At 40.3% G+C, this 19,201-nt stretch overlaps 1 protein-coding gene across 6 annotated transcripts in view; it reads right to left on the reverse strand.

Annotated features, from left to right (window-relative positions):
- The window catches only part of PDE7B (phosphodiesterase 7B), a 174,142-nt gene that overhangs the window by 76,848 nt on the left and 78,093 nt on the right, over window positions 1-19,201 (reverse strand). Inside the window, exon 1 of one of the 6 annotated variants that reach the window (XM_064649417.1) lies at window positions 3,024-3,345. The exons of the other annotated variants lie outside the window; for them this stretch is intronic. Within the exon in view, the coding sequence (XP_064505487.1) occupies window positions 3,024-3,261 (238 nt within the window). The 5' untranslated portion in view covers window positions 3,262-3,345. Of the gene's footprint in view, window positions 1-3,023; window positions 3,346-19,201 lie in introns of those variants that run through there. 6 annotated transcript variants of the gene reach the window in all.

Here is a 19,201-nt window from a genome sequence, read left to right on the forward strand (position 1 = left end):
TGAGATCAGAGTTCTTCATTCATCCCAGCTATATGCTGCATGATGTCTTGCAAACACTTTTTTTGCAGGGAGATTAAATAGCTTATTCTCAGTACTGAACAAGATGAAAGACACAGACATAGGTCTTACACTTGAGAGCCCAGGACGCACAGATAGTTTTGCTCTCTAGCATCTCTCTACTTCTACCTCAGGAAAGAGGAATGTGGTATAAATTATGGCTATGTGGGTCCCCAAGACACTGCCATCCACAGAACTCACATCATGTGCAGATATAGCTCTCCTTCCTCCTCACCCTCAGAGGGTTGTAACTTTCTTGAAAGCCAGCTCAAAACCCACTCCAATCACTCAGGCAAGGAAAACAATTTGCTTAGCTAAATCTCTATTATCATGATCAAGCAAGGCAGAAATCCTGACAGTTTCCTTCCAGAATTCATATCTATTTCCTCTTCTACTGTAAGCAAAGTAGTTTTATGAGGATGTGATAACAGGACATGAGTTATCACATGAACACTTACAAATTCAAATGAAAAAGCCCTTGATGTGGAAAGTGTTGTGAACTCTGCTACTGAACAATCAACATTTATTTGCCTAGCTAGCAGTACCTCAAGCAGAACTTATTTGCTTTAACTTCACTTGAAGAAAATCTGATTCCCAACTATGTACTGCCTTTTTTATAATATGTAAATGATACAGTTTTGTTCATTTTTTTAAGGAGTCAAACATGTACAAAACACCATACAAACATGAAGCTGAGTACTTCAAACTACTGAGTCTTCCAAATGACTATCTTCTCTTCCCATTTCTGCATTCTTTGACTCTGCACTTAATAAAGCATACTAGATTTCAGCATTTACTGGTTTTCCCACATACTCCAATGTACTTAAAGTGACTAAAATGAAACCACAAGAGGGAAAACTACTAGGATGACTGTTGCTGAGGAGGAAAAACCAGCAACCCAGGTCTGGTTCACAAACTGTCTGATGATTCGTATTTAAAGTGTTGAGAATTAAGAGTCGTCATCTGCTCTGATTTGTACTGGTGCAAGCTGAGCTTATGAAATAGGACCTGGCATCATGAAGAGGACTGTCCCTCCACAGGATACGATTAATGGCCATTTGAGTAAATGCAAGTTACTCACATCCTGCTAGTGGACTAATCTGTCTCTGTACATTCATGCTCATTTTTACTTGCCTCTGGGAATTTGACGGCGAATCTCATTTGTTACCTAATGAAAGTAATTTCACCAGATAAAACACAAGCACACTGAAAAACCACTATGACTCAAACATAAGGTGTAACCAATGCAGCATTTCTTAGGTTGTTTGATTAGGGTCCATCTCTGAACACTCGGCATTCACCACACAAACCTCAATCTCCCTGGTTGGCTACGGTACCTTCCCAGCTGATTTGCTCCATGTCTTAAAGAGCAATTTGACCTTCTCTTTCATTATCCACAATACTCTTACTTATTATTCTTTTAAGCTGAAGTGATTCCCAAAGGGTGGGGTGGCCAATTGTACATCTTCCTCAGAGCCAAAGAACTATCTTCCCTTTTTCAAAAACAGAAGGGAACCCAGCATTTTTTGGTTAAACTGCAAACATCTGAAATAATGAACACACAATGGCCAACCAGTCAACCTTAGTGGGCATTCAAAAGTGATACACTGATTCTTATTTAATATTCAAGTTTATTTATACAATTACACAGAGAATACATACATACATACATACACACACAGGCACTTCGAATACCTACAGTGAGGTTATTTTACCTAAGAAATTAAATTATTCTTGTACAAAATACTGTCAATTATAGATCTCGATAAAGGGCACACCAACGGAAGGTGAAGACATAATCTTTGAAGACTGAGTGCATTGGAAGAATTTAGTGACCAAGTTGCAGAGATGAGATAATGCAGAGTTCTGAAAGAATGAGGCACACAGTTTCACTAAGTCTATTAAATCACAGTAATACAATTACAGGAGAATAAAACATTAGCAGTTGATACTATAGCTTTACGATCCTGTATTCAAGAGAGGGGCAAGAGGTTTTGAAGGAGGCAAGAGGTTGCCTCCAACATAAGGCAAGATGTTTTGAACCATAAGCAAGGCGGAGCATGGGTCAAGATGCAGAATTAGAACAGAAGTACCATGCTAACCTGACAACTCGTCTCTACTTAATAAAAATGTAGTTAAGTCTAACCTGGACTTCCATAAATCACGTGATGTGGTGCCATATGTTGGTGAGTTAGGAAAATACTGACATGCAAGATTTATAGGAAAGCATGTGCTCTTTAGCCAGTAATACAGCACGTTTAAAGAGAAAGTAGTGGGATGGGGCAGCGTTACTCCAAGAATTGGTCTCAAGCTTTTCATACCGGTGGCCAACAACACACAAGTAAGGGAGTCGCTCCGCTTTGCACAAGGGAAGCGCGGGCAGAGCATGTGATATTAGCCCAGCGCACGCAAAGATCGGTGTGTGTTCGGCGGTGTGAGAGGACAGGCCATGAGCTCGGAAGGCACGACGAAAGCAACCGGGGAAGCTCCCGCAGCGGCCGCGCTGCCCGGCGGCCCCGGGGCTCCGCTCCCCCGTCACCGTGGCCGCGGGGCCGCCGTGCCGAGCTCCGTGCGGGCCGGGGAGAGGCTCCCCCGCGCCGGCACCCAGCCCAGCGGCTGGCCGAGGTCAGCCTCAAAGCCACGGAGCTACTTGCTCTACTTTTCAGCCGAGCTTTTATCACCCTGCGTATAAAACCACGCAACAGATTGGACCGGGAGAGAGCCATCGGCAAATGGACCTGGTTTCAGATCCGGCACAAACTCCGGTATGCCTGTCCCCGCGGGGGAGGGAGCTGCCAAAAGCACGTTTTCCATCCCGGCCGCCGGTCGGACAGGCAGCGCTCCGCGCCTTTCCAGCCCCGGGCCCCGGCGGCTCTGCCCCGCGACGGGACGGGCCGGCTCCGGCCGCGGCCCCCAGCTGCGTGTGCTCCCTCGCTCCTCCGAGCAGCAGGGCGGGGGACACTTACCTGCCGAACCGCCCAGGGCATCCTCGCTCTCCAGAACCCCTCTGTGCTTCGCCCCGCGGAGCTCTCCCTTGGATTTCCAAACGAGCTTTACCATCTTGATCATCTCGGGCAAATCCCAAGCCAGGGTTCCCTGCTGATAACCGGGCAGGCTGCCCATGGGAAAGGGCATCGGCTCTTCCCCCGTCCTCCTCCGCCTGCCCGGCTCTGCCGCGGGGAAAAAGCGCTCCAGCACCGGCATCCTGGCCCGCGCCCCGCGCCGGGGAGCCGCAGCCACCCCCCGGCCCGAGCAGCCGCGATGGGCATCCAGAGCGGGGCGGGGGCGCCCGGCCGCCCACCGCCGCCGCCCCGCGCAGGGGGCGCGCCCGGCCCCGCGGAAGGAAGGAGCGCCGGGCTCCGGCAGCCGCGCTCGCCGCCCGCCCTCTGCGCGCCCTCAGCCCGCCGCCAGGCGCCGGCAGCCGGGGCGCAGCGGCTGGCGGGCAGGCGCGGAGCCGCCGCTCATGCCGGCGCAGCGCCGGGACCGGGGGCGTGGGCTCGGGCCGGGCTGCCGGCGGCGCGGAGCGGGGGCTGGCGCAGCCCGGCAGTCGCGGGCAGAGGGGCTGCCCCGGCAGAGCCGCCCCTCAAACCCCGCTGGGCGCTACGGCGGGGGCGGTTTGACTTTATCCCTGCGGTGATGCCATGGGGGAGCTCCCACCGCCCCGCCTTCCTCCTCGCTCGGCTGGCTACGGAGCCGGTGGGGGTTTTGGCCTCTTAGTCAAACCCCGCCGTCACCTCGGCTGCCCTCGGCGGGAGAAGGGCGGTGATTCATGGGACGCTGCGAGGGCCGGGAGCGGAGCACAAGCCCCGCTGGCGGCGTGCGGTGCCCCCGCCTGCCCTGCGTTCGTACGGCCGCCCCGTCCGCGCCTGCAGAAGGGCAGCGAAGGAGCCGGCTCATGAGAGATCGGGGAGAAACGAGTTGCTGAAAGGAGGCTTTTGGGGGAGGGTGCGGGGTCCTCCTCGCTTCGGCTGCAAAACTCCACCTGAATGGGTTCACGTTAGGACACTGCCTGGTGGCGGCCATCGCTCACAGACTACGACGAAGAGAAAATTATTCATCACTAATCTTTAAAAACAAGGGAAAAGCGCCCGGGACAGTGCTGTGTCTCATGCAGCAGCAATGAGGTGGCGTGGTGGGGCTGCGCAGCTGTCAGCGAGTGATTCCCCGGGATTGTGGGATGCCTTGGGCCAGGCCCTGCAACAGCACGGGCTCTTCCCTGGGATCCCTGACCCGGAGAGGCCATGCGATTTTCACAGCTTTTATATTGCCTTTATACAATATATCCCTTTTAGCCTACTGTTGGTACTGGTCTGTCCCTTAGTTGTTACTTTACTGAGTGTACAGCAGAAGGGTGGACGGTGAGCTTTTGCACCAGCACTTAGTTTTCAGTAAATTGCAGAGGACTTACTTAGTTGGATTTGAGTAAACATTATAATATTTCCTAGCATGCATAGTTAATACATTTATCTTCTCCAGGTTACATTCAATGTTCTGCCATCTCTCCAGATGGAAAAGAAAACTGGCAAACAAGCAGGATCTTCCGTTATAGAGGAAGAGAAGCCAAGAGAATGAACTGAAAATTAACACCCTTACATGTAGAAAACACAGTGCACAAGCCTTTCCTCCTCACATCAACATAAGCAGGGCCAGCGTGCTGTTTCCCCTATTATAGAATCCTCTGCCTTGCTTATCTTAATGTTCCAACCTCAAACTCACAACTCTAATGGTTTGCAAAAGTTTTGACTGCAGACTGCAGTGCCATATTATTAGCCTACTACACTTAGTAGCTCTGTCTTGAAACTTGTGAAGCACTTCCAAAGTATTATACTATTGTTGTTGTCCTGATATTTTGCAGAGTCCTTTGCATCAGGATATCCTGACTCATAAAACAAAGGGGTTAAGAACAAAGAAAACAAATAGATGGTGCAGTACAGTAGCACAAGCATTAACACATTCATACAATCTGTGGTTATAGAAAGACAAATTTTATTGTTTTTAATTTCATATGGTTTCTTGAGATATTGTAGGGTTTTCATATTAGTGCATGTTGTGCAATTACTTTTTAAAGCAATGTTCCTGTCAGAAAGGGATGAACCAGGCAACTGAATTCCAAAAGACTTTGAAGATTCTTTGCCTACTGGGTCGTTTAAACCTTACACCCCAACTAATTAATTGTAGTTTTGAGCTGCAAGGAATTGCAGTAACTTTTTTCAGTTATGGTTTTTCCTCTTTGTTTACCTCTGTGCTTTGTGGTCCCCATCGGGGCAAAGAGCAGATGTGCCAGAGCACTGTGAAGTTAAAGCTGTCCTTTTGGCATTTCCAACTTTACTGGATGCAAAACATGGTCAAGAAATGATTGGATGTGGCACTTAGTGCTATGGTTTAGTTGACAAGGTGATGTTCTGCCAAAAGCTGGACTCAATGGTCTCGGAGGTCTTTCCTGACCTTGCTGATTCCATGATAAAAGATACAAGACATCTTGGAAGACAGTGCATTCACAGGTGCCCAGACCAATTTTTAGATTAATATCTGAGTATTTAAGTGTTTAACAGAACTTAACCACCAGCCTTCTTGGTAGCAGCAATAGCAATCTTCTGAGTTTTTAAAGTCTACACTACCTTTTTTTAACCTTAAATCTGTGAAAATTTTGTACAACCTCTAGTTGGGCCACTTGGGTATGTACCTGTCTTATGGATAGGATCAGGCAGCCAAAACTGAAGGATTAATTGTTGTATTTGTTTTCACTTACAGTTCTACAGATGCAAAGCAGGAGGCCAGTCAAAAACCAAACTGAAACTGAAATCTGTTGTTGTTATAGTTTCTGTATTTCGAGAAGCTATATAATAAACCTAACAGACAGTATGTATTTTTTTTCTTGGAAAATTATGGTCAAATGAAAGCAACTGTTCTAGGTAGGCTGGATTTTCTTTTTTAAATCCTGACCAGTGTAAGGATCAGCAGTTGCAAATGAAAAAAAAGAAGTGTAAAAATTGTTGTTTGGCATTAGTGGGTGTGTCTGAAATTAATGCATCTCATTCTTAATAAACTTCTGCTTCACAGTTGTACTACAATTCAGTGATTATTTATCCTTAATTCATCCAAGATTTTTCTGTAACTGACTTTCTTTTTGTCTTTTTTTTATAAGAATGGACCCACATAAAAGCTGGTCACAGGAAAGCCTGGAAGATCTATGCTTGATTATGAGATTCTTTAGCATCCAAAATCAGCTGTAGCATCATTCTCAGAGATTTCTAATTAACAGAATGCTCAGATTTTGCAAGTTCTGTGTTTCTCTGACTTCAGTTGTGGTGTAATGTTTTACCTAACTTGAAGATGTGACCTCAGCATCATGCTTTTCATTGCACTTGAGAAAAGCCATCAGAACTAAAAGATACTCCTACACAGCAATGTACCCAGCCGTTTGTGACTGCATTTTAAACGGTCTTTGAGCAAGCTCAGCTGACCTAAAACTTCTCTTTTGCATTCTCACTTCTAGCCAGACTTGAAGGAAATCATTCAACAGTGATGGATGGCTTTATTTCTACTAACTGCATTTCTATCTGACTCGGAGTTAAAGAAGCTGAAGTGATTATGAGAGAAATATGAATGTATTAGCTCTGGCCTTCATTCATCCTGAGAACCAATGCCAAGCAAAAGGTGAATAGAATCATCTGAAAACATGACAAGGCAGTGCCTATTTTCATAGGTAGACAAGAGAACTGGAAAAGACTTGAGGAAAGGAATACTGTGGTGGGAGAAAAGGGAAGAGAGTAAGCCGGCAGATTAATAGCTGGTGTTTCATAATTAGTGTCTCTTAAAAAGTTTTATTTGTTTGCTTATTCACTCTGAAGTTATGTACTAAGAGCAGCAGCAGCAGCAGAATTGCATGCCAGATGGTAGAGGAAGTGCCTCGTGTATCTTTCCAGTCTACTGAAGCCTGCAGGGTTGTTGTTAACCCACTGCTCTGGTTTTCATTGCAAGTCCCTTTCTTCCCCTTTTTTCTTTTCCTTCCTTCAAAGAAAAAGGAGGGAGGGGGAAAAAAAATAAAAGCCATGGTTTAAACTGGCAATAGCACCATCCTTTTGGCTTTGAGCTATCCTGTCCTGTGCCAAATATACTGTCTCCAGCAGCTCTCCCACAACAAATCAGTCCAGACACACAAAAGCTATAAAAAAAGAATGGTGAAGAAAGGTCCTTGATTCTCTCCTTCTACCCCCCCATAGCCTTTTTCTTTTGCTTCCCTCCTCAAGCTTCATTCCCCAGAAATGACCTCCTGCTTGCCAGTACTGTAAGTGATACTGGGACCTCCAGCCTGCTACTTTGCTGACAGCTTCCTTAGAGTACAGGCGCCTTTGTCTTTCTATATTAACAGACTATTGTAAAGCAGAAGTTATATTCTATTATTCCTCCCACTTCTATCTGATAGCTGATGTTTGAAAAAATGTCTCATAAATTATTAGAGTGGCAGATTCATTACTGTTGGAAACTTCTTCTATTCTCTCAGCTAACCCACAGCATTGCATTGTGACAAAACTTAGTAAGAGCGCATTCCCAAACAGGCACCTGAAAAGATTTTATATAGTCTATTTATACAGTATATTATTTTAAAAATTGGAAAAATACTCCAAATTTTTAAGTGTATCAAAAACATTAAGAAGTTCAAATGTAGAGACCAGTTTCAAAGGCTATCAGATACTGACTGTTCAAAATGTAAAGCATGTGTCTTCAGATGGCACTTATTAGTGGAATTATCTTGGATCAGTAGTTGCTTGTGAAAAGTATGTCTTTGCCTCTGTCCTAGGGATCATAGAGCCATGCAGGGACAATAGGCTAGGCCATTGCCTAGGGTCGGAAGAGATGCCATCACTAGGATCAAGTTTTAGAAGGCTTCAGGGGTGTGAGCTTAATATAAAAGATTGCAAATGCACAGTCCTTACACATAAAGTAAAAACAAAAAATGATGCTGCACATTTGCAAGATGGCCTAAAAGGAGCAATAAAGGAAACAAGAATGTAAGTGAGTAACTTTTAGAAGGGACATGGGAAGAGAGTTCCTAAGAAGCTCGGAGAATATGACAGAAGAAGCATAAGCAGACAGAGTTATGTGGAGCTTGCAAGAATTTTTTCTAATGACCTCCTGGAAGGTTTCTTTCATCACTTTAAAAATCTTTGTATAATTTTCTTATTCTTTGCTCCACATTTGTCTCATTCCAGATGTCTATTATTTTTAATTTCATTCTTACTAGTAAGAACAATTATTCCTAGTTATCTCTATAATTGCAATTACTTTATTAAATATGAAGAATTTTATATTTATAGGGGGACAGTTGCTATGTCTTTGCTCTAACTGGATATATTAAATTCTCTAAACTCTATCTCAGAACTCTTTTTTCCCAACCCTGAAATTATTTTAATATTTTTGCTATGAATTCTCAGCAACTTTTCTCTGGTGCATACTCAAGGTACATAACAGGAGATTTTTTTTATCTGCTACCAACTCACTGTCAAGAGCAGTGATATTAGTTTGTAAGAGAATGGTTGGATTTGTTATTGCCTGAGCTGCGCACAGCATCGTGCCTTGAGAGTCTCACTTACTGGGGAACATAGAAGACATGCAGTGGTGTTCTATGGGTTCATGGTAGTATTTTGTTTGTTGTCATCAGTTAATCAGACTTCTTGGAAAAAGGAGGAGTGAGTATTGCTGGAGTTCTGTAGGGCAAGGAGCCAATTCCATTTTCATTCTTAGTGCCAAGTGATGTAGTAAACTTTTACGATTAGCAATTTGTACTACTAACTAAGCAAAAATGCTTTGAGTAGAGGAATAAACAGAAGTCCATAACTCATTGGAAACAGTGAAGTTATATAATATTTCCATTGCCCACTTTGGAAAATTAAAAGTTCAGCATACAGAATATGATGCTTAAAATCTCCCACAGTAAATGGCAAAATGCTTTAAAGGAAATAACACATAGCAGAGAATAGACTCATCTCACCTTAATAAACTATAATAAGAAAATAATAACCACAAGCTGAAAGAGAACTAAGGGAATTGCCAGCACTATATTTAACTGTGTTGCACAGGGTATCTGATGGACCCCATTAGTTTATTCCCTCCCTTAATTCTTACACACAAGCAAGATTTACCTGATTCAATGTAAAGTCAAGAAATTTAAGAAAAACTCATTGCCATCCCAAAGTCATTGCAATGGGTTTGCAACAGATGCTTAATAATGAACTGGACTCATAGAGTGGGAGGTTAAGAACACTGCATCTAATTGAAAATGTCAGTAGAAATCAGGTAGACAGAAAATAATTACCTAGTCTTTGAGACAGTGGACATGCTAGTCATCATCTTTTTGTAATAACCCTATGAAAAGAATAACTGCTGCATCCCACAGGATTCCCTTTTGTGAATAGGTGAAAAAAGGCGACGTAGAAAAAGGGCCTAACCAGATGAGGGACACACATTCCCTAAATACATAACTATTATTAAGTAACTGGATAGCCTCAATTAATTCAAAAGTACTTCTGCTGTCTTTAAAGCTGAGCATGTGCATACGTATTTTCTCAGCTGGGACATAAGCATCTAAAAATTATGCCAGTGGTTTGAAAGATAAAAGATGTGCCACATTTGAAGTGTTTCTTCTGTCACCTCTTACCTTAATGAGATGGCATGGGTGGCTCCATAGTGTATGGTATCCTTGCCCCTTATGGTATATAGAAGAGGCTTCCAACAATGACTTTGTCTTTTTTTTCTTTTGAAATTATAAAAGTGAGTAGCTAAAAAATCTGCATTAAGTGATACCTTTTTAAGTTTAAATTTTTTTCAAAGAAAGCATAGTACAGTAATAATAAATGGGACATAAATATAAAAAATAAATACAGAGGATGTTAGGGCTTGCTCCTTCATCTGTAAATCAGATATCACAAGACCTTTTAGGTTTCAAAATGAAGATGAAATAGTATTTGACTAGGAAAAATAAAAAAATTAATACATATTTCTTAACTTTTTATACTTGTTAGGTATTTGATGGCTGTGCCTATTAATATTGCAGAGTATCTACTCCTCATTATGCTTCAGTTTATGTCTTTCTGACTTTAATAATTAATGGTGAATTTATCTCTTTGTACAATACCATTTAGACTCTATAATGAGTATTAGGATGGCATAGGTGCAGACCTCTCCCAAATTTATTACTATTTGCAGTGCAAAAGTGGAATAATACAACCGAATTGGATTTTCCACAATGCTGCTCTGGTTGCAGACTTTAGTCACTAGCAGTGACTAAAAAAGCTTGGTACTTTGGTCAGGTTGAATACATAGACCACTAAATTATAGCAGTATATTTCAGATTAAATATCTATGGTACTTGATTACCATGTCTACACTTCTGCTGATGTTGTAACCACACTTTTTGTGTCTTTATTCTGCCTGCACATCAGCATTCCAATGATGTAAATGTCCCAAAACTGATGTTATTTGCCCTTTCACAGAAGTAATACAGCCTCATTTCCTTCTTTGCATCTTGCATGACAGCAGTGAGTGCAGTTGGCTGTGGGGATGTACAGGAGATACAGCTGGGAAGTCGTGGGAAAGGTCTAACAATGATGCATAAATATCCTAGTGATAAACTAAGCTCCCTCTGACCTAGTTTCTCATGACTGCAAAATCAGGCCATATTTACTGTAATCAAGCTCTTTGCGTTTCTTACAAATGTGTTTGTGTAAATGTAGCTCCACTGGGATGAGCAGCTTTGGAAATCTGCTGTCGCTTCTGTCCTGGCATTTTATCACCGTGCTCTCAAACTCCACTGATAATCATGCAAAGACATATTGGTTCTTCACTACAGATTCCTCTTGAAATGTATTCTTGTTGATGATGCTGCAGAAGGGAAAAAGCTCTGAGTAGATATCCTAAGAGGAAAAGCTCTCTGTAACTGGTTAAAAACATCCACTAGATCTGCAGATGGAGGGGAGGCTTTCTGGAAAACCTGTTTCTCTCTGATGTATTTGAGTAGGTTGCTCTCAGTAATGCAGTTCCAGCTGTAGTACGCTTTCCAAGATATTCTGACCATATGTAAAAACATAAATGTTTTCCAGTGTTTCCTAAGATATCTGTTACATTTTTTTTTCCAATCCAGAAAATCATACATCATTTTGCAGGGCGCTGCACAGTTCTTATGATAGCAATATTAAGTTAGATACACAGTAATTGTAAGATACATTTAAAAAGAACCCAAAATTGATCCAAAGCTTAGTAAAAGAGAAAACTGTTCAGGCTACTTTGAAAAGACAGTCAGGCAAATACTGTACTGTATACAGATTTTTCCCCAGACCTTAGCTTTGGTCATGGTATTGACATCCATAAACATCTCTTTCCATTAGTAGCAGTGCAATTTCAGAAGTGTTCAGGCAGGATTGTCAGGACAAAATTTCTATCTCCCTTTCACTACCTGTTCAGTACTAGGGACTACATTTGCTTGTGCTTTATCTATTTTTCTGAAGTTTGCAATATCATATGCCAAGTCAATTACAGGGCATCACTGGTTACTTAATCTCACAATTTTAAGACTTTCAGATTACTGTCTTTAGTTTGCCTTCTGCTGACAGAGATCCTCTAGAAATTAGAAAACCATTTTCAGCCCTGTTTGAGTGGGTCGAGAGCTAAATGTAAGAGTAATTGCTCCCACAAACAGTTTCTGCCAGTTGCAGTCTGAAGATGCTTAATTCAGAAACCAAGCTCAGATTCTTAGAATGACCAGGTGCCATCTTCTCTCTTTCATTGAAGTCTCTAGAGTTCTGATCACACTCAAAGAAGCTGACTGAAGGAGGTTGTGGTGTTCCATTAGCCAAGGAAAGAAAAATTCAGTGCTCAATGGAGTGCTGATCTGCCAGGGACAATTGTGCTCCCCAGCTCTGTATCCACTTTCCATACAGCTCAGTTCATGCTTTGAAGTGCTTTGAAAAGTGGACATGTTACAGAGAGTTTGTTACTGTGTATCAAAATCAGAATTTAAAAAAAAAAATCCAGAAAAATGGCCTAGTCTATCTCTTACTAATGCTGGCTTGTTTTTAATGGAATATTCTGAATATACTAATTAAGTAAAATGGTTTGTTATTTTTATCAGGAACTTCTTATACCCTTCAATAAAACTCATTAAATAGTTCTTGCTGGGTTTTTTTTTATAATATCAATGTTCAAGTAATACCAGACGAAATTGGTTTCAGCCACCATTAACTCTGGCTTTTCAGAAACGGAAAGAAATCCTTCAGTATTTCCAACTTCAGCTGGAACATTGGCACAGGCAACAATTTAGCAGGACTAGCATGCAAGGAACTGATGTAACTTTTACCAAATTTTGTGACTGTGTGGAAAAAAAAAAGTCAAACATCAGTTTGCCTATCACTCAATTAAACCACTAGTTTCCTATGCCAATGAACTGGAAAATGAACCACATCTCCTTTGCTGACATTTGCCATCTACATCAGCTGTTCTTTAAATGGCTAAATACCACGTTTCCAACTATGCTATAACATGTGTTTGAGTAGGTCCAACAGGAAATACTTAAATATTTGTCTCATTTTTGCATGAACATAAACTTCCTTTCCTAGTCATACCATAAACAGAAGTGCATGCTCATCTAGGACTGCCTGATGGTTCCTTAATATTTTATTTTAAAAAGCACAGTTCCTTAGTTCAGAATACCATTCCTATCATAATAGTGGTAATGTTAACAGTAGCAAGTTGGAAAGCTGAATTTGTTTTATGAAAATGTCAGACTTGGTTTTTATTAGAAATTAGAAATTAAAAGCAAATGTCCATCAGGCAGGAATTAAAAATTTACAGTAAACGACCTCTGAGAAAATATATTTTTTCCTTTTGATGTAGCGAGTATTCTGTTGAGATAACCTGAAAACATTGCATTATTATAACAGATCCTATAATCTGATATTTGAATAACATTTAACCTGGTATTTGAATTACATTTGAATAAACATGTTAGAATATTAAGGTCTAAATAAATTAACAAAACAATAGTGAAGGAAAATAACCAGAAAAGGTCAGAGTGTAATGCTGGTTGTTTTCTTAACAAAATGAGAAAAAAGAAGCAACTTTTCCCTCATAGAAAAAAAGTTAATAATTTTTTTTAGAAAAAAAAAAATTAAAACACTATCTTTTCTGAGGCGATATTACTTCACTAAAAAAAAAAAGTCAACTTGCCGTAGTTGTCTTATTGAACATTTTGTATTTGAAAGTGTATGGAAGCAAGAACAAGCACTGGACAATGTGAGTGCTAGAATGAGGATGCATTTGAGTAAAGAGCTGAGTGGCTTGTAGTTGTCTTGTATTTGACACGGAAGAGAGGAAGACCTGATAACATCTCTGTAGCACTCAAATATCTTTGAACCAACACTGGTAAAACCCCCAGCCTTAGCGGCTCTGCAGTTTATGTCCTTTCCTGTGGCTACACCAATGGACATGATGTACTGTAAGAGGGACGGGCAGAAGTTCTCCTGTTGAAGCAAAGTTAAAAAATGAAGAGATGAACAGGAGAAAATGAGTGGTAAAAAAGAATCATAGAATAGTTTGGGTCATCTAGTCCAACCCCCTGCAATGTGCAGGGACATCTTCAGCTACATCAGGTTGCTCAGAGACTCATCCAGCCCAACCTTGAATGTTTCCAGGAGTGAAGCATCCACCACCACCCCTCTGGGCATATATACCTATAACTATATAACTTCAGTGACTGGTAGCTATTAAGTATAGTGAATGACTTTTTTTTTCTTTTTTTAATAAAAAGAAAGAAATAAGGAAAGGAGCAAACATTTATTAAGCAGGTGATAGTTTTCTAGATAAGATAAAAAATGTTAACGTCAGAGTTTATGTATTTAAATATTAAGGGCAAATAGAAGTTTTATTTAACGTAAAGCCAAATATAATTTTCCTAATAGCTTTTTTTCTTTATTACTAAATGCCACTATACCTCAGTGTGTACGTAGGAGTACAAATCATTTGAATTAGATAATAGAGTAACAGATGTCTTTGCTAGATATTATACAGACAAGTCCTAATTATCATTTAAAGGTCAGTGTAAGAAACAGGGAGACTTTCACAACGGCAACTAGTTTACTTAGTCTTCTAGTCTGAATCACTGTGTCAGAGAGTCTAGGTCTTCCCTTTGACTTAAAGAAGAGACGTGAGAAAACAGATAGATAACTTAACCAAACAAGTTTTGTGCAGATACTTGAGTAAGCTGATTATACCCTAAATTACAGTAATGCACACTGGAGTAGCACTTGACACAGACCAGAGGCCCTATATTGTAACATTTCCTGTTTAACCATTGCTTAGTGTAATTCATCGTATCTTTGGTAGAAATCCAAACAACCAAACTTTCTTTCTTTTTGTTTTGCCATTTAAAATGATCCATTGCTTTATAAATAAATATTGGAATCATCTGTACACCCTATTTTCTGCTGAGATCAGAAGTAGGAGGAGAATGGTGCAGAAGGTGCTTCCAGGGAAAAGAATCTCATGAGAAAATTCTGATCTTAGATTTTCTGCCTGAATTCCAAGATACTAATACAAATTGAAACATTCAGAATTTAAATTTTTTATTTTTCTTTTTTTTAAATAAAATGGACTCACCAAAGGTTTTGAGGTTTGGCACTTTTCTACTAAGTGTATCAACAGTATTGCTTGAAAAGTGTTGATTTTGCAAATTCAGTCTCGAAGCTGGAGAAAACATTAACAGTAATGGCTGCATGAATATTTGTAAATTAGTAGAATAACCCAAACAGTTTTGTTTTCAGCAGTTTTCATAATATCTGTTCTTATTAAAAGGGTTTCACTGTATTGATGGCATTCTGTCACTTCCCTTCTCCTTTATACAGTCCTTATGCAAAAACAAAGTAAAATGAGCCATGCTTTCGTAATGGTCTTAACATTTCTACAGGTGTCAGCTCAAGGGTATCCAAAAGATCTGTCACACATTACGCATACTCTTAAAAAGTAATTTACTTCTTTTCAGAGCAGATACAAATTCAGCTCTTTGGTCTATCACATTGCCTGTGTGATACTAAGAAATCAGTTTTAATCACTTTGGCTATATCTAAGCTACCTAATCTCTGAGTTTCTCCTCCTTCCTGGTTGGCAATGTGAGACAGCTCAGGGCTGGGATGAGATCCAAAGCCTAATTCTCCTTTCTCTCTTGCCTCCTGATTTCTCTATGAAGAAGTCCAGGGATGTAAGGTGCAAAAGTACATGTTGCACTGGATAATGTTGGTTGATAAGGAAACCAGAACTAAGTGGCTTGTGGCATCTGTCACATTGTATAGATGTGACTGTTTTCTTTGGACCATATGGGAATAGTGTTACCTTTTTTTCACAGGAAGAAACTAAATATAAATGTTAAGAATAATGAACTTTTAGCATACTGTAATAACAAAGTCTTTACACCTCTTCTTAAACATGTGTATTTTTAAGGATCTGTCTCAAACATAGCTGCATACATATAGGTTAACAGTTGGACTTGATGATCTTAAAGGTCTTTTCCAACCTAAAGGGTTCTGTGATTCTGTGATTCTGGACTATCAAGATTTATAGGTATCTGGTCACTCTGAGGATTCAAGTGCAATTGGCAAGACAGTACATATAACAAATGCATGTTGAAATATAACACTGTTAGCCAGGTTCAGAAATGGTGGTGGTTTACTCAGGGAGTTGAGGAGGAGTTCATCACTTTGCAATGTCCATGAGTCATGCCAGGTAGCACTGGCAACCCTGCATGGCCTTGCAAGGGGCTGTCTCCCCAGCTAACCACCAGGCCTGAACATCTCCTTTTTACACACACGTGAGCAGCCTTTCCCTGGGCCAGGTGTGTGCAGGGAGGGAGTACTTGCAACCACCCCTGAAGTCCTTATCCGGCACAATGTTCGACTGATGTTATATATTGTTGTCTTATTGGCCAGCACAGTTATGATTGTTTATGGGTGTTTATGGTTGACAAAACATGTCTTGCATCTCTAGTTACTTGTATTATGAACAAGTATTTAAAAGTTTTCAATTTTTTTTTTCAAAATAAACATTTGAACATGTTTTTTTTTCTTTTATTATTTGTGCTGTCTTGCCAGTAATACCTGGGCTATTAGGTAAAGGTACAGTTGCAAACTACAGTAACAGCTATAAGATCTGCTGTTCACCCATAGCTGAAGTGTGAACAGTACTGAAAAGGGCTGGATATAAACACTGTTTGTACCTATGTAACTCGAATATATTATGAGGGAAAATTTAAAATAATGTTGCGTCGAAACCAGTATTTTGATCAAAAAAGTGGGATAAGGATCAATTCTGGTCAGAACAATGGGATAAGGACCCATTCTAAGAGTCATCTATCATTGTAACAAGTGAAAAAGGCCTCAGCTACTTTATGACCTTTATTGTTTGGGAGAAGTAATTTCCCTTAATGTAACATCGGGAAGAGTGCTTATCTAATTCATCTTTTATTTCAGCCCTGCCATGACTGACAGATGAATTGAAAGGTTGCAGCTGGCAGCCACAGCCCACACTTGCACCCTGGCTCATGTTGGGCAAAACTGTGAGCCTGACTAAAGGCTGAGATGCTCTTGGAGCGAGACGTGACCAGAAATTGCTGTCTCTGGCTTATTGCCAGCACTGTGTGCTGCAGCACTGAAGTCATCTGCAACAAATCTTTGCCTTCTCACTTAAATACCAAAAAAGTGCTCTTGCTGTTGTGATGAACCAGTTTGCTCTGCATCACAAGTGAAGGGACATGTATCTCTTCAACATGAGATACGCTGTGAAGCAATAAGACAGGGAGGCAGAAATTCCTGTGTGTGATTTTTCCATTCCAACTGTGTGTGACCTTGGGTGGGAAGAAGATCTTCCCATTTCCTCTGAAAGTAATGGTGTCTTGTTCCTCAGAAGACCTGATGTGTGGGAAAAGGCTTCGTAAAGTTGTCATTCTAAATATCTGTAAGCAGTTTCCATGCATTTCTTTCACACTTGCTATTTTCCACATTTCTGAAGACACCTTATTTTGTTGTTAAATTTTACTAAGAATTTACATAAAACTTCTCCAATTGTACCACACTAAAAAGCATTTAAATTTATGATATCCCTTTTCATTATGATTTAGTAGATTGTAAAACCTAGAAGCTGTAGGTTTCTACGAGGACTGCTGGTTTGGTTGTCCTGATTCCACACAATCCAGTTAGAAGCATCCAAAATTAATTGATTTTCAGGAACTAATAAGTAAGTATCTTCTGACTAAAAGGGTATCTATTTAATATGTTGTATGTTGGTATCATCAAATCATAGCCTGAGGTTTTAAGTTATGATGGAAAAGATATAACAGCTGAGGAAAAGGTATCATTGTTCCTTAAGGAGCCAAATTGCCTTTTCAAATATGTGGGATCATGTTTCTTGGCTGGACTAAATCCTCCCATGTCATGGAATATTATCTGCCTTCTCAGAGCATGTCCAATGTAGTGATTTTTCTCTATTATACCATGTAAAATGCCTTTTACATACACAATATAGTACCTTGCATTTACTTATTACTACACAATGAGCACCATATATTTTCTAGAAAACATCTGTGCCCTCTAAGGCTTACGTATGTGAAATAGGTATGTGTGTAGACATGGCAAGGCAAGCTGACATATCCACTTCTACACATGCACTTGTGGGACATTTGAGAATTAAAACCATAAATATCAGGCAATATGCAACTCCCTCTCTACACCTGTAGCTGCATTACCTATGACCATTGTTAAAAAATAAAGATTGGACTTGAGTTGCAATCAAGCGTTTTTAAATTCCCTTTATTATTCTCTAATCAGAACTGGCTGTTTTTAGACATGACATATATTGGATATCTGACTCTTCATACATGAGAGCCTTCTCAAAGTCTTATTACCCTCTGTCATTATTAATCCTCCTAACTGAGGAGGAAACTCTTGAACTGATCATCCTTGGGTCTGTTCTAGTAAACCAACAGGAATAGCTTATTTGATTCATAAGAGGTATTTACATTGCCACATTATATTTTGCAAGCTGAAAAGAGTTTTCAAAATGCCTGTGTCTTTCTGCTCACTGTCAGGAAGCCTCAGACATAAACATTCTTACTGTGGACATATAAAGACACAAAAGAGGTAAGGAGAAAGCACACTGCCCCGCTGGCCATTCAATGTGCTATCTGTGAAGAGAATTAACCCCTCTCAGTATTGTGGAATAAAAGTTCCTTATTTAGATCTGAGATCCCTCATTCGTACTCTTCAACCACTTTTCCCAAGACCTTTCTATGCCTTATTGTCTCCTGCCTTCTTTCCTTTTCCTAAATGAAACTCCTTAGTGATTTGACGGAGTGAGAGAATATAGTTAAAGGCTTCAGAAGTAGGAGCTTTTTTATTATAAAGTTCCATAATTTCTTTTGTAAATTTATTTTATATGTTGGATCTATGCATAAAACATGCCTAAACAAGCTTAGGATCTATATGAATCTTGTTATTTTGGCTCAGTACCAGTCTCTTACAAACTTTTCCCCATTTCACTCATCAAAAACAACCTAGAACTTCAGCCAGAGTTACCTATTTTCATATTCATCCTATGATGGAAAAAGAGCTTGCAAACATTAACAGCTATTCCATAATGATAAGACAGGGAAATTAAATACCTCCAAATAGCTCCAGCAGATTTTAATTATTTTTCCCCCTATATAAGCCTAAGGAATTGAAACAAATCCCATTTAGATAGCCCAAGTTTCAGGGGACAATTGATGACAGAAACAGCAATTACAGGAAAGGCTACCTCAAAGAGCCTGAGTTCCATATCAGTAACAAACTGTTACTGATGAATCAAGAAGATAAGGCTACCTTTACGGAAAAACGGGAAAGGGTCTAAAAACAGATATTCCAGTTAACAATGGGAAAATATCTGGAGAAAAGCCAAAGTCTCATTTATTTGTGCGGCCTTTAGGGAAGAAAATATTGTAATGTATGGTTGCCATGCTAGGAATACGAGAAAGCAAATTAGCAACTGAAAGGCTGTTCAAACAAAAATCTATCTTTAAAGATAACATATAGGATTTCTAGAATTTGTATATGATGAAGCTTTTATAATG

This window comes from Pseudopipra pipra, chromosome 3, assembly GCF_036250125.1.
Source record: "Pseudopipra pipra isolate bDixPip1 chromosome 3, bDixPip1.hap1, whole genome shotgun sequence".
Classification (NCBI taxonomy): Eukaryota; Metazoa; Chordata; class Aves; order Passeriformes; family Pipridae; genus Pseudopipra; species Pseudopipra pipra.